This window comes from Coenobita brevimanus, chromosome 101 (assembly GCF_032717465.1).
Source record: "Coenobita brevimanus isolate Jiangsu-jjx chromosome 101, ASM3271746v2, whole genome shotgun sequence".
NCBI lineage: Eukaryota > Metazoa > Arthropoda > Malacostraca > Decapoda > Coenobitidae > Coenobita > Coenobita brevimanus.
Window position 1 is genome coordinate 1,772,323 of NC_137054.1, and position 16,149 is coordinate 1,788,471.

General features: G+C 42.1%; 1 protein-coding gene across 1 annotated transcript in view; it reads left to right on the forward strand.

Moving 5' to 3' along the window:
• The window catches only part of LOC145414885 (uncharacterized), an 80,274-nt gene extending 67,737 nt beyond the window's left edge, over positions 1-12,537 (forward strand). Inside the window, exons 7-11 of the mRNA XM_080284302.1 lie at positions 1-155; positions 4,583-4,704; positions 10,318-10,491; positions 10,938-11,036; positions 12,120-12,537. The exon at positions 1-155 is cut by the window's left edge and continues 178 nt beyond it. Coding sequence (XP_080140428.1) covers positions 1-155; positions 4,583-4,704; positions 10,318-10,491; positions 10,938-11,036; positions 12,120-12,260 — 691 coding nt within the window. The 3' untranslated portion in view covers positions 12,261-12,537. The remainder of the gene's footprint in view (positions 156-4,582; positions 4,705-10,317; positions 10,492-10,937; positions 11,037-12,119) is intronic.
• Positions 12,538-16,149: the final 3,612 nt, after the last annotated feature.

A 16,149-nucleotide genomic window follows, 5' to 3' on the forward strand; every position in this document is an offset into this window, starting at 1 on the left:
CGGTGAGCTTGTAGCCACCAAACCTGACCGCCTCCAGATGACCTATGAAGTGACCGTGGAAGGGGAGGAGGGGGGGAGGGGCAGGAGGGGTGGGGGGACAGCGTGGGGCTCCGACACGGAAGGAGGCACAGAAGAGGGGAGTAAAGATGCTAAAGGTAGGTGCTGAGGATTATTAGATTTGTGTTTCATACCTTCATGGTCAGAGGTTTCACTATGATGAACACTGTCATCTGACGTTATCCTGAAATATTAATTCCATGACCGTCTTAATGCATGACAGTTCGTGGATTATTTTTAAATCATCAATAGTAATCACTGACCAGGCACTTAACGTCAATACTGTACTTTAGAAGAGACGAGTAAGGATGATGTGGAAACGAAATACTCTTGACTCTCGCCATTGCTAATCTTATTCCTCCTTTATATTTCTGCACAGTCTACATCCTCTTCTGAATTTCGATGGGAACTGTGCTTTCACCCTGTCTGTCTGTCTATTTTCATTTACCTATCCACTGAATTACAGACAATTAACTGAAAGATGATAATAATTTGGGGGGATATTCCTACGAACTAAAAATGTAATGAATAAATATTGTTTGAAAGTCAAAGGAACTGGTAATTTTATATGAAAAGACGTGATAATTTTAGCTAAGAGCCATTTTTGCTTATTAAAAGATTCCAGTAAGGCCATCCCATTAATGCAAACACATATTCATAATTTTTCCTGACACGTTATGGCTGTCGCGAGTTTTATATCCTAGTCTATCGGAATCAAAGGTGAAAAAAATATTATAAAACTCTATGCAGGCCACCAGATTAAGAGCAAACGTTGATGATGATGATGATGATGATGATGATGACGATGATGCTGATGGTGATAATGATGTTTTCCATACTACAAAATTCCAAACAGACCGTCAGATTACAAGCAAACGACGACGATGATGATGATGATGATGATGATGATGATGATGATGATGATGATGATGATGATGATGGTGATGATGGTGATCATGATGATGTTTTCTTTACTATAAAATTCCAACCAGCCCATCAGATTATAAGCAAACGATGATGATAACGATGATGATGATGATGATGATGATGATGATGGTGATGGTGATGGTGATGGTGATGATACTTCCCTGACACGTTATTGCAGTCCTAACCATGCCAGTCCATTTCCCCGACCCTGAACACCACACTATCGCATACGAGGGTAATTTGCAACTCATAACAGCGTCGTGAAGGGAGTGCCGGGATCATTAACGATATAATGGCGGGTATAAGCTCCTATTTTTTTCCCCGTCTCTCTTTGTCCCCGGGGAGTTTAATTTAGTACGTCCCTCAAAACTTTAAAAAACGGGAACAGGAAAAAAAAAAAATGTGGTGAGCCTCTGCGGGGTGTTGAAAATTAGGTCTCGCATTTTCTTGGGTAAACTTACTTTTTTTTTTTTTTAGTCTAGATTATAATAAATTTGCCTGTGATACGTTGCGTCACGGTATGAGGGGTGGGGATGAACTAAGGCTCTTTTTCTGAGGTGTGTGTGTGTGTGTGTGTGTGTGTGTGTGTGTGTGTGTGTGTGTGTGTGTGTGTGTGTGTGTGTGTGTGTGTGTGTGTGTGAGAGAGAGAGAGAGAGAGAGAGAGAGAGAGGGAGTGCCTTTCTTTGTTTGTTCTCTCCAGCTCTTGTTGTTTGTGTCCTTCGCTCCTTTTTCTTATGCTTCACCCTCTCTGGATAAAGACGCTTTGCCACGCTGTTATGAAACCACTGGGTATGAATATTAGAGACCTAGATTTTCTTTGTATTAAAACAAATAAAAATAACTCTTTGTGAATCCTACCGTCTCCTTGGTTACTGCTTGTCCTCCACAGTGACTCAGTTTGGGGGTCTTCATGTGTTAGGGTAAAATGGCAAGAGCAGAGGTATTTCTATGGCATGTTAGTAGGGTTAGAGAAAGATAATTATATAAAGGAAAATGGCTACTAAATCTCATTAATATATCCCCTTTAATACACCGGGGTCAGAAGCTAGTTTATCAGGAAATATAGCTTGCTATTTTGACTATTGCTGTAATTCTTGCTTGCTTTTCCATCCTCTTGCTGCCTCCTACTCATCTCTTATCTTCTCTCCACTGCTTCCTGCTTGATTTCTTTCTTATTCCTTTCCTCCTTTTGTACACCTCCTGCCACCGTCTGCCTGCTGTATCATGTCTGTTTTGAAAAATCCCCAGTTGCTTGAAATCCCAACTTTTTCCTTTTGTTTCCATATTTCCTTCGTTTGGTTGATCTCACCCTCATTTTTTTTTTTTTTTCTTAACACTCCTTTCTCTCATTTACTTTCTCCTACATTTAGCTTCCTTCCTCATACATTTATTTCTTCCAATATGCTGTTCTTTATCATATTTTATTTGGTTCCATCAACATGTATTTATCCTTTCCCAGATTTTGCTGCTCTCTCCCATGTATTTCTTTGCATCTACATTCTTCTCCCTCTTTTCTCCCACCTTTTCTTCCTCCCTAACTTCCATCTCTCCCGAGCTCCCACATCTTTCCCATTTCTCTTCCCTTCTTCCTGCTATCATCCCTTCCCATCTCCCCCATTGACACTCTCCATCTTCTCACTTCCCTTCCTTTCCCATCTTACCCATCCCTCATCCCCATCCTCTCCCTCATTCCTCTCCCCTTCACGCTCCTCCCTTACCCCTATTCCTTCATTAACATCAGTACAATATGACTCATTCCCATTTCCCTCTGATTCTCTGCACAAACACAAAACACCTGCACGATTATTATTACTATTATTCCTCTTGCCTTTATTATTGCTGTGGTGTTTATGTTGATTATTGTAGGCTGGGATAATTGTTTATTTGTTTACATGCGAGGGACTTCCGTGTGGGTGTCCTTTGGTAAACAATTGAATCATACGACTCGCTTAGCATGGCATGATAACAGCTGATGTGCGTGTGGATTTGTGTGTGTGTGTGTGTGTGTGTGTGTGTGTGTGTGTGTGTGTGTGTGTGTGTGTGTGTGTGTGTGTGTGTGTGTGAGGCTGACTCTGAGTAAGATTATTTATATATGCATGTGTGTATCTGTGTATATACTGTACTTACGCATGTACCAGTAAGCATGGTGTGTGTGTGTGTGTGTGTGTGTGTGTGTGTGTGTGTGTGTGTGTGTGTGTGTGTGTGTGTATGCGCGGTAAACATCCCGGTCAATAAAAAATAATTTCTGTAATTTATGCATTCCCCTTTTCTTGACAAAAGGGGTTGTGTCTGCATCCCTTAATTATCTTTACGTAAATCACCCTCCAGCCTACATATTTCGTGCCGGTCAGAGTCTTCGATAAAGTCTGTCCCCCTTGCCCCTCTCCATCCAGCTGTGCACTAAGGAACCTGTCGAGTGTTGGGGAAGGCTGGAACTTAGCAGAAACTATAAGAATGTGAGGGAAAGGGATGTGAGAATGTGTGGAATGAAGATTGTCAGAAATATGGAATGTGAGAGAATATGACATGTGGGGGGATGTTAAATGTGACTGAATGAGGAACGTGAATGAATAAGGGGTCTTGAATCATGAATCCTGAATTTGGCTCTCTGTTATTTTATTTATTTTTTTCTTGGAAGGAACAAGTTTGAGTGCTTCTGGCCTTTGGTTCCTTCTTCCGTGCCTAATAATAATAATAATAATAAAAGGGTAGAATGTGAGCAAATGTCTGGGAATGGGGAATGTGTACGAATGAGGAATATGAGTCAGTGAGGGATGTGAAAATGAGGAATGTGAGTGAATGTGAAATATAAATACATACTCTCAAGCTTTTGGCTACGACTCTAGTAAATCGAATAACAGCATGTAAAGAATAAATCATTCATTCATTGCCAGTCGCCATGTAAAGAATAAATATGCATTGAAAATAGGCATATACTTCAAATAGATTAAAAAAAAAAAAAAACTGCTTTGAACGCGGGAAAACGATTATGTAAAAAGAAATAAATAGAAATAAATAAAAGCTAAACAGTAGATAGATACGTTGATAACTAAACATTAATAATAATAAAATAATAATTCCACATACAGTTACTTGCTGCTTTAATTATAGCTTGTATGCTCGCCTGAATTATTTTATTTATTATTCTTACGACATCGCCCAACTGCTTTAAAATAGTCCTACCTTAATTATCGTGACTTTGAATGTGTGGACTCGCTAAGGCTTCTTCTTGTTCTCGTTTTCATTCTTCTGGTTCACTCCTTTTCTTCGTGTTATTCGTTTTCCTTGTGTTCTTCCTTCGCTCTTACCTCTGTAATTTCCTTCTCTTCCTTGCTTTCTTCCATTAAATGTAGTGCACGCCTCCTCTTGTTCCTCCTGCCTCTGCTCCTTGCTTCTCTTCTTCCTCCTCTTCCTCCTCCTGTTACTGTTTCTATTCCTTTTCTTTCTTCGTTTCCCCCTCCTCCGCGTTCTCCCCTCTCCTCCATTTTCTCCTCTTTCCCTGCCTCCTTTTCCCATACTCCTCTCCAAGTACCTTTGGTCCTTCCCCGCCCCACCACTCTCTCTCTCTCACTGACTCACGTTATCTTTTCCCTCCCAGCCCAACTCTGCGCCCGCCTCGATGGGGTACTGAAGGAAAAGGTCGCCGCTGAGGACAAGAGGCAAAAACTGTTCAACCAAGCCAGGGACCTCCACGAACAGATACAGAGGATTAGAGAAAAGGTGAGAGAGAGAGAGAGAGAGAGAGAGAGAGAGAGAGAGAGAGAGAGAGAGAGAGAGAGAGAGAGAGAGAGAGAGATTATTTCCGTGGATGACAAGGAAACTTCTCTTTTATGCACAGTCAAGGTCGGCATAAAAAAGGCATAATTAATATTGAAAAGAACAGCAATGTGTGAGGTGCAAAGTAAATAAGTCAGGAAAAGGTACTATACTCCTTTTAATTTAAGTTGGCCTAGAATTGCCATCTGCCCACCTTGAATGCTGAGGTGTGACGAGAGATTAACACTAGAATATGATGCTAGTCACGAAGAAGTCCTATGAGAAGGACTTAGAGATATTGTACTGTCTTTTTCTGCCAGTGAGCTACGTGAAATGAAGCTGCTAAGGGACGAAAACCTGAGCCGAGTATAGTGAACCACCAAAGTCCACGAGTAAACCAGAGCCAAGTATGAGTGACAAGAGTAGAGTAATATACATAAGCCCACGAAATTGCAGTCCTTGATCTGAAAATCGAGGGTTGCGTGTCGTATTCTGGGGCAATGTCTGGGTGTTTTCCTTGTCAGTTACTCTCTGTGGGTAAGTGTGGGGGTGGCGGTGGGGGCAGTCTGCACGCTGATCCACGAACAGACTTACGATGAATTCCCTGCCGTTTCTAAGATTTATTGCTAGAAGAAGGGACAAGGAAAGGAGCATGCAACATCATCTCGTGCCACTCGTTCTTACTATGAAAAAAAAAAAAAAAATGCTTATGAGGAAGGAATCGTCTTAGGCTGGTTTCTTAATTTCACCCCTGCATATCGTGGTCCTCTGAAATTTTTATTGTGATCCTCGGAAATTATGCAATTGTCTCCGGATATTTTATTATAACCTCCAAAATATTTTCTTATGATCTACGGAGGTTGGACATGTCAGAGATTTACTCATAAATAAGGGGAAGTATGTCATCACGTTTCATTGAACTACAACAGAGATTAATCCACTAAAAAACCGCACCTTTCCACTAGGGAGGAGTAAGTCGTGGTCCTTATTCTAGTTTATGAGTACCTGAGCAGGCACGTGAGTTAGAATTTAAACAACAGAACCAAATTAATTACCAGAATGACGAAGGCATGAGAAGGAGAACGACAAAGAGAACAGTGCCATGAGGAACAGAAAATTCAGTTTATCAGATCCTTTTCTCACCTTCACCTTTAACATTCAGTCTTCCTTTACTTGCTTTACTGATCTAATCCACACTTGAAATGGCCACGAAATCAGCCTAACGGTGTGCCATTGAAAGACAAGGGTTTGCTTCAATACCACATCAGTTGGTAAATGGTAAATCATAAAAAATAAAAGCTTAATGAAAAATAAAAAAAAGGTAAGACGGATACACAGAAAGAGCGAAAAGGATAAACAGCTTTCCTTCCTTCTTCCTTCACCTCCTACACTACACTCATTTCTTCCTCCCTCCCTCTACTCCAGCCCCCCCTTCACCCATCTACGGGATAGCAGCAGCGTGGGTGATGTGGGAGATGGCTGGGAGAATGAGAAGTGAAATTAGCAGATCGATGTCAGTCTGCCGGGGTGGGGTGGGATGGGATGGGGTGGGATAGATGAGGGGAGGGTGGGGTGGGATGGGATGTGTTGGAAGGGGGGTAGGGTGTCTTCACGCGATGTTCCTCTCACTCTACTCCTCATCGCTACTTCCGGGAATTCTTTTGTCTCACTTCTTGCTGGCGATTATGATTTGTGTTTTGGTTTCCGATACATGACCCTGTTTTACCATCTTCTTGTAACCATTCTTTATTTCCCCTACTTATATCTCTTTCTCCATATATTCAAATTTAGTGTTAGTTGTATGTCTTTCTCACAGGCTTGCATATTTTCACACCCTATCGGCTATATTGATGACAGGTATGGAATTTGACGCATACAGATATATCTATTACAACACTTTGGCCTTCACAAGCATCACTTATCCAACAGCTCTCCTTCCTCTTTCGTACTTGGCCAGTATGAGGAAAGGTCTAAATTCTGGCTACTTCCATCCCTCCAGGAAGAAGGTCCGCAGCCCTGCAGTGAACCTAAATTGGACTTTTTCTTTATTTCCTTGTTTCCTTCCTTTCCTCCCGGCACTATCGTGATTTGGGAGGCGACACGATTCACGACAAAGCTGGGAGGGGGGGTGAGGAAGGAGGAGAGAGAGGGGTGAGGAAGGAGGAGAGAGGGGGTTGAGGAAGGAGGAGAGAGGGGGATGAGGAAGGAGGAGAGAGGGGTTGAGGAAGGAGGAGAGAGGGGGATGAGGAAGGAGGAGAGAGGGGTTTGAGGAAGGAGGAGAGAGGGGGTTGAGGAAGGAGGAGAGAGGGGTTTGAGGAAGGAGGAGAGAGGGGGTTGAGGAAGGAGGAGAGAGGGGGTTGAGGAAGGAGGAGAGAGGGGGTTGAGGAAGGAGGAGAGAGGGGAATGAGGAAAGGGAGGGATGGGGAGGAACAGGAGAGGGGAAGATCTAAGGCTGCTTCTTCATCAGTTCCATTGATATATAATCCACGTTTAACTTTTTCTTACACATCATTCTGCTGATTAGTTACAGTCCATCGAGTTAATTAGCTACAGTCATGAATTATTTTGGTGGGATTTCGTGACATATAATGTAGCGACAATTTCTTAACATGCATATCTATTTTATGTATTGCAACGGTCCATAAAGGTCTTTCTGAACACACATGGGTTCGATCCCCCAAGAGGTGACTGGAGGTGTTTCGGTAATGCCATCAAGGGAGTAGGCCGGTCATGTACCCTTAAATGTACTACACTACGTTACCCTAATCACAAGTCCCTGTACCTTGAAGGAAATAATAGGGAACTGATTTCTTCAAGACGCTCAGTGGTCTAGTGGTAGTGCACTCGGTCTGAAACTGTCATACCATCCGCGCATCGGCTGGAAATTAAGGGGTTCCTGGGCATCCTTGTACCACGCAAAAATGCCGCCAGGGGATTAGGTCTCCCATGCCATAAATATACTGGGATTTGATTGCCTGGCTTTGGGCGTCTCATCCCAAAGATAACATGGGATTGGCTAGTACCGCTTTATTTATTTATTTTTTTTATCTGTTTATTTTCTCACTCCATCTTTAGGTGGGAAAAGGTGATGATGATGATGATGATGATGATGATGATTAGGTTGATGATGATGATGATAATTAGGTTGATGATGATGATGAAATATAGCTTAATCCACTCCATCAAGTATGGGTAAGATGGAAAGCTGAGACGAATTTGCATAAGATTTCACTTATACTAACTCTGAACTTCAAGGTTACTCTCTATCCCTCCATTCATCCTGCAGTGCGATGAGTAACAAAAGGGAAGAGATGGCTGAGTAATTGGCTGATTCATCTTGGTGAGGCGTCTAAACGTGGGGTATAAAGGGTTTCGATCCTGTGACTCCTGTGTGTGTGTGTGTGTGTGTGTGTGTGTGTGTGTGTGTGTGTGTGTGTGTGTGTGTGTGTGATGATCCTCTGAATACACATACATACATGCGTTCATGAAAAATACTGGTGCACATGCAAGCCTATTTATTAACACACGCATCCATTCTTGTATACATAGCTGAAGCACAAACAAGCAGTCACGTACACATGAACAGGACACACACACACACACACACACACATAACACTGAAGAGAAAAAAACATCAGAGGTAAGGGAGGGGAAGTGAAGAAGGGATGGAGATAAAGAGAGTGGCATGGCCTGAAATAGTCCCTCTCCCCTACCTGCAACGACACACACACACACACACACACACACACACACACACACACACACACACACACACACAGGAATGAAAGTGAAGGAAATAAAAAGTAGGGTAGCCAGAAATAGTCTTTCCCTTTGCCACTGCGACATACACACAAATACACATACAGACAAAGCTTACACAGATGCAAAGACAAAACGTACACAGCCCCCTACACACACACAAACACACACACACACACACACACACACACACACACACAGAAAGCACGAAGGAAGGGAGAGAAAGGCCAACAAAGGAATGGAAAGATAAAAACACAGACTCAGTAAAATGACTTCAAATAGCTTTTCCCCTTCCCACTGCGACACACACATACACACACTCACCCTTCTTCCTCCGCAGTGGCTTCCCTACCCTATCCGCACGAGATGGTGGGGCTTTTTGGTAGGGTCCTGGTAATTGTTGTAGGTGTGGTAACTGTGGTAGTTGTGGTAGTGTGGATACTGGTGTGTGGAAGTGTTGCAGTAAGTGTAGTTTTTGTGAGAGATGTAGTGGGTGTTGTGGTCATAATGGTTGTGGTGATTTTAGATATTGTGCATGGTTGTGGTTGAAGTTATTATAGTGGTATGGCAGTACGGTGGGTCGTAGTTTTAGTGGTATGTGTGTTTTACGTCTTTGGGTCTTTGTAGATCTGACAGGAAACTAACTATACTCTTTCTGCTCTAACCTGGCCTAAAATTGCCATCTCTCCATCTTGAATGCTGAGTTGTAAGAAAAGGTTAACACTGGAATATGATGCTAGTCACGAAGAAGTGCACTGGAAAGTATGTAGAGCCAGAGCATTGTCCTATCTTACCAGTGAGCGACGTGAAATAAGCTGCAAAAGGACGAGAATCTGGGCCAGGTTGAAGTGAAAGGACCATTGCGCCTTTTTCTTAGTGGTTTTGAAATATTGCATCTTAATGGTATAAATATTAATTCTCAGGATTTTTTCTTTAATCTCTATCTATCTATCTATCTATCTCACCTGAATAAAATCGCCTAAAGTAAGCTGGAGGAAAATTCTAGAGTTGTCACACCATTTAAAGGGTTTATATATATCTCTTACGTGCCGTTTATATCTTCGTAATATGGATTCAGTTATATAAATACAGCAACATAAAATCAGTCACCCTTTATTACCCCTATTGGAGGTCTTTATTATTCCGGGGCGGGGACGGGGGCGGGGCTCTAGTAAGGTGAGTAAAATCGTTTTGTGGTTGCAAGAATAAAGCAGTAAAATCTGTCGCTACTGGATGGGTAAATGAAGAAAGACAATCCATTAGTGGTGGTAGTAATGGCAGTCGTAGCAGAGCGGTGGTAGTAGTCATAGTAGCAGTAGTGGTAGTAGAGTGGTGGTAGTAACAGCAGTAGTCCAATGAACGTTTTGATAGCTCGCGTGTTTCAGTTCACCCTTCCCCACTCTCCCCTCCACCATCCCCCCTCCCCCCTCCCTTTCCCTCCTCACGTCAAACCCCCCTCCCCTCCCCTCACCTCACGCATGCACGCACACGCAATTCTCTCCCATAGACACCATATATGGCCATTACTTTACACACCAGTTTTCACCATAATCTGCAAGAAGGAGGGAACGTCGTGAAAAAAAAAAAAATGAAAAGCAAGATCGAGTCAGTGAGAGAGAGAGAGAGAGAGAGAGAGAACGAAGAACAGTAGCATTTTCTTTACTACAATAATATCAACCAATCAGCGGCAACGTGGGCGGGGCATCTTTGTCAGGAATCACAAAACAGACTCTAGCAACTACTTAACCCTCTCTCTGCTTCATTCACAGCCCCCTAAACCCTTCCCAGCCCTACTAACAGCCCAATTACACCCCATAGCGCCGTCATGAGTGGTGGTTGGCGTGGAACGAGGAACTACGGAAGGGGAACGGCCTGGAGGAACGGCAGACGGCGATGAGGAACGAGCTGGACTCCCTACATAGGCGGGTCATTGGCTCGATTATACAGAGAATGCCTATCATTACGGGGGTCAGGGACGAGCCTTCCAGAAGGGTACGTGTGATGATGATGATGATGATGATGATGATGATGATGATGATGATGATGATGATGGTGATCATGATGATGATGATGGTGATGATGATGACGATGATGATGATGATAGCGTTGATCTTAATTTTTAAAAAATGAAAAAAAAAGAAAGAAAAAGTAAAACACATAAGTCTATCGGGATTTGGCAAAATTTTCAATCATGATTCATTTATAACTGAACGTGCAGCTAATATTTCTTTTATGTTTGTACTTTTGGGTATTAACATGATTTGCAAGGATGACAAAGATAAAAAGGAAGACGAAGGGGAAAATGATGATGATGCTGACGAAAGTAGTAAGGAAACGATGATAAAGATGACTGTAACAAAGATAACGATTGCATATACATATTTCACTTACATCCACCCTTCCCTCCCTGTCTCTCACGCCCTCTCTCTCTCCCGCAGGCCAACTACAAGATCTCCGTGATTCGCCTCCGCCACGAGATTGAGGACCTCCGACGACGGGTGGAGGCCATGGAGATCAAGGTGGAGGCGGAGACCAGGGTGCGTATACAGGAGGGGTGTGGGTAAGAGTAGAGTGAAGGAAGGGTGAAAGTGCAGTGAGGTGGAGGGAGGGTGGGAGGAGAGAACCAGAAGAGATATTTACAAAGTTACGGTGAAGGAGTTAGTGCATTGTCTCTCTCCGTCTCCTAGTGAATACTTCAGCATATTTACATACACGCGTGTTTCTCGCTCCGTGACCCTACCATCTCCATTTATAAGAAGAGGCAACAGGGTCGGGCCAGTGATATAATAATGATGACTATATCCTCTTATTATTATTATTATTATTATTAGTAGTAGTAGTAGTAGTAGTAGTAGTAGTATCATTATTATTATTACTCTGGTTGTTGTTTTTGTTGTTGTTGGTGGTGGTGGTGGCAGTGGTGGTAATGGTATTGTTACTTTTATCATTATTATTATCATTATTATTAGTAGTAGTAGTGTCATAAAGACTTTGTAGTTACTTGTAGAGAAGTATATTTTAGACTTGTGGTCGAGCGGCTTTTATATCTTGTAGTAGTTTCCCCACCAGATGTCATGTAGTGACGGGAGAGGTAAAGAATAGTATGGGACTATTTTTATTTGTCTTGGAAATATTAAACAGGTATAATAGTATAAGTCCTGGGTAGCTACCTCCCTGTCTCGCTATCTCTCTCTCTCTCTGTTCTAAGGCTAATCTCCGTCTCGACCTCTCTCTAGGGTCGCTTGTCTCCTTCTAAACTCTCTTTCCTAACATCTGGTGTAGTAGGGTGTGTGTGTCACGTATGTTCCTCATGGCAACAGAACTTTCTCACGAGAGGACTGCTGACAGCTAACTGCATCATCTCCTTACTGGCCGCTGTCGTCAGCTTTCCTCCGTGTAAGCGTTTAGCGCTGCTCGCTTCTCGCAAACACAACACCTTCTCATCATTTGACTTCCTGCTTCTATCTGTCTCTCTATCTATCTATTTATTTATCTATCTATTATGTAGTCCTATAGTAGTAGTAGTATCATTATTATTACTATTATCATCATCATCAACAACACCATCACCACATCATAATCATATCATTTCCTATTATTTATCGATTTATCTTGTACAGTTGAGAAGCCACGCCGAGCAGGAGGTGAAGGCGCTGAGGTCAGAGGTGAGCCGCAAGAAGGCCAACGTCGCCTTGAGCCAGCGAGCCACCAATTTCAGACGGCTACCCATCCTGCCCCCTGACCTGGTGGTGCGGATGTGAGGTCAGCCAGGAGGCGGGGCCAGGCCATGACCCACGCCTCTGATGCAGGCTTAGATATAGTGGAAGGTGCTGGGAACAAGTTTATCTGTATATCTATCTACGTGTCTGCATGATCTGGTTATCTATTTGTCTATCTGTCTATATGTCTGTCTATCTGCCTATACCTGTTTACCTTTCTATCTGCCTATCTGTCTTTATCTGTCTGCCTACCCACATAGTCTATCTTTCCATATCTCTATATATCTTTATCCATCTGCCCATCTGTCTGCCTACCTGCATAATCCATCCGTCTGTCTATGTGTCTATCTATCTGTCTATCAATCTGCCAATCAATCTATCAATCTATCTATCTATCAATCTTAGTGCCTGACGTCGCCGTATGCAAAGAAAAGGCGGGGGCAAAGTCGAGGTCCCTTCCACAGACTTCCACGGAGGCGTCGAAAATCAATCAGTCTGTTTCTATAGTAAAAACATAGAAAACATGAAGTAAGACAGGAGTGCAAGAAGAGAAGAATGAAAAACAAAAGCTTGAGATGAGACTACAATTTTGGCTGGCTCGAAGATACAAGAAAATAAAAAGGAAAATGCATGCAGTCAGCGCTTTTTGAGTGATGCTAATCCTTGACAAAATCTGTGTAATAAAATCTGAACTTTGAATGGATTCTAGTGGTAAAAAATGATTATAAATGAAAGTGTTCATGAAGAGCAATCATATTTCAAAGTATCTTTTTCTTCCTATGCTGTGAATCCAATAAGATCTGACAATATTACCTCTGAACTCTTTGGATTCTAGTGTCCCAAAAAATAATCAGAAATCAGAGTGTCCATGAATATCAATTGTTTTTCAGTGTTTGATTTTTTGCTTTTAAGAAAGAACAAAAAAATCAACACGAACCAATCAAACCTCCGTCCACTATATACGAACCGCTTCTCTCACGACCTTACGAATTTGAGATAATGTGTAAAAGTGAATGTGTATTTATCTCCCTCACGTCTTGTTTCCCTCCAGAAATTCTCTCACAGGAAAAGGCCACAGCAGAAGTCACCAGGCTGCTCTGTCCTTGCCCAAAAATTTATTCTTCTCTCATTATCAATCCTCTCATCTCTGGCCTATTCTGTGTAATTTACCACTTTTCAATCATGTCTCTCCTGCCTGAATAAACCCTCAGCAAAGAAAAAAAAAAAAAGGAGAGAGAAATAAGAGGTGAAATATGAACAAATATGGAACAAACAAATATTACACTCCGTCCGCGTCTTCCTCGTCCGTTCAACTCTCCAGTAAAAGAGAAAGAAAAATGAATAACCTTCCCTTCTTAAGACACTAAGAAACAATGCCTCTACCTTTCTTAAATTTCCCTAACAAAACATATCCTCAAGCATAAAAAACAATAAGAAAATGGGACTTCCCCTTTTTAAACACTACAAGAAAAAACAATGTCACGTCCTGTCTTAAACTGTCTTGTCCGTCCAACGCCTAAGACAAAAAGGAAGAAAAGAAGAACTGAGGGGAAGAAAATGCCGCTTCGTCCTTCACCTCCTCGCCTGCCCAGCTTCTCACAGATCGTAATCCCCCTTCTACTTTCAGCATTAGAAGGCCCGGGATTACTCATATGATCACGATGGCCCTTTGCGATTCTCTGCTCGTATTTGTGAGTGAAGAGTTGATCACAAAATACTGAAACACGAGCCAGAAATACTGTACATGTGTGAATAATGTCTAGAAAAATGGAGAAATGAAAGCGAATTACATATCATTACGAGAGAACTATGTATCTGAAATTAACAATGCTGCTTTGAGATTCTTCCCTCGTAACAGAGAGTGAAAAATGGGAGAAATGGAGTTCCCCCGAGCTAAGCCCTGTATTGGACTATATAGCCCCGCTAGGGTTACAGGAGAGAGCTACCCCTCCCGGCACGGCAGCCCGGGCGAGGCTCAAACTTGCAATCCCCCGGTTACAAGTCCAGCGCGCTACCACTGTGCTACCGCGCCCCCCTAACAGAGAATGAAGGATTGTTAAAAAAAAAAAAAAAGTCAAGCAAGAGATACTAATGTGTATGGCATCCTTAATGACGTAGAAAACTTAAGGTGAACTCACGTAACCTTAAGACTATTTGTGTATATGAAAATCGCGATGCTGTTAACAGGGTACAACACTAACCTGAACTGTGCCTACCAGTGTCTAAAGAGGAAAAATATCCGGGGTTATATTTTACCTGGATATACCTGGCTCGTCTTGGGAGAGGAATCTGTGAAATCTAGCCAAGTATCTAGTAATTTATTCTCCTCTTTATTTATATGTCTGTATCTTAGTTCATCCGGAGAACGTTAGACTTATCAAGTTAGTTTTTATATGTAGCACTGCCGAAGGTACTGTATAAGGAAAACGGTGCATGAAGGCAAGGAAATTAGGTCTGATAACTGAACGAGCAAAAAAATAATTTACTGGTTTGTTTACTTACGCCTGTGTATAACTTTCACATCAGTTTTTCTTGTCGCTATGGCATTCTACTTATACATTTATTTATTTATTTATTTATCATTTTTTATCTATCTATCTATCTGTCTATATTTCTATCGATTTTTGACGGACTAATCAACGAAAGGTGCGGTGGAGACAGACGCATCTCCACATGTAAAAAGTACTAGTTAATGTCGTAGTTTTTAGGTATTACATCTTAGCCATACTGTCAATACACTATTTTGATATTACTGTATAATAGAGTGTTAACCTGTGAGTCTTCGTTCACGTTTGTGTGCATCAATAAAGAGTACAACTATATTAAAGATTATGCTGTATCAATTCTTTCACATCCTTAATAATCCATAAATTGTTAAAGGTTTGAATGATGAGTGAATGGATGGATGTTTTATTTCAGTGAGAACTCTGATGATAGCTGGTATCCTAAGCCTGATTTTCATTTTCTTGTTTCTGGTCCCTGAATGTCCCTTGTACAGTTGTGGTATTGATGACGATGATGATGATGATGATAATGAAAACGAGGATGATTATGAGAGTGATGGTGATGGCGACGAGACGAGTAGCATCCCAAAGATCAATTTAAAAATAAAAGCAAAACGTGTCACCTTATTGAAGTGGTATGGTTGCTCTGCTGCAGTGGCAGTAGGGGGGGGGCTTCCCATTTCAGACCCATGCCTTCCCCCCCCACTAACTTATCATTTGAAATTTCTGATTATTTATTGCATGCACACGATGCAGTAGTTCCCCCTCCCCCTCTTCAGGAAAGGGTTGACCCCTCCTCCCCAGAATAGGACTTGGTCCACTTTGGTCCACTTCTTCCCTTCCCCCCACCCCAGAAAAGGGTTGGCCCCCTTCCCCAGAACAGGACTTGGCCCTCCTCTTCCCCCAGAATAGGGCTTGGCTCTCCTTCCCCTCCCTCGAATTCGCAGAGACCTGGTTACGCTAATGCTCTGCTGATTTCACTTTCATCCACCATGGCCTACTGTCATACAAATAGGTACCTTAAGGAACAATAATACTACCTACACAATAAAACACTGCATCACAGACCTTAAAAAGCGCAATGGCACAACGACTGACTTCACAAAGCAGAGACAACAAATAATATAATGTGTGTTATCCATGTAGAGTCTGTCATCTGCTTCTCATTCATTGGTCTCCTAGACTGTCACAGCTCATCATGAGACTGTCCAGCAAAAAAATCATTCACACACACATTATGTCGTAGGTAGGTTACACATTCATGACTGTTGATAAACGTGTTCAGTGCTAGTACGTGCATACAGTAGTAATAATAATTGTTATGTCACTGTGATACTCTGAGGCCGTTTAACTGAAACGTTAATGCAATAGTAACTGCTAAAATTATCGTTTTCTATTGGAACACATTCAAAGAATACGACGCAAGT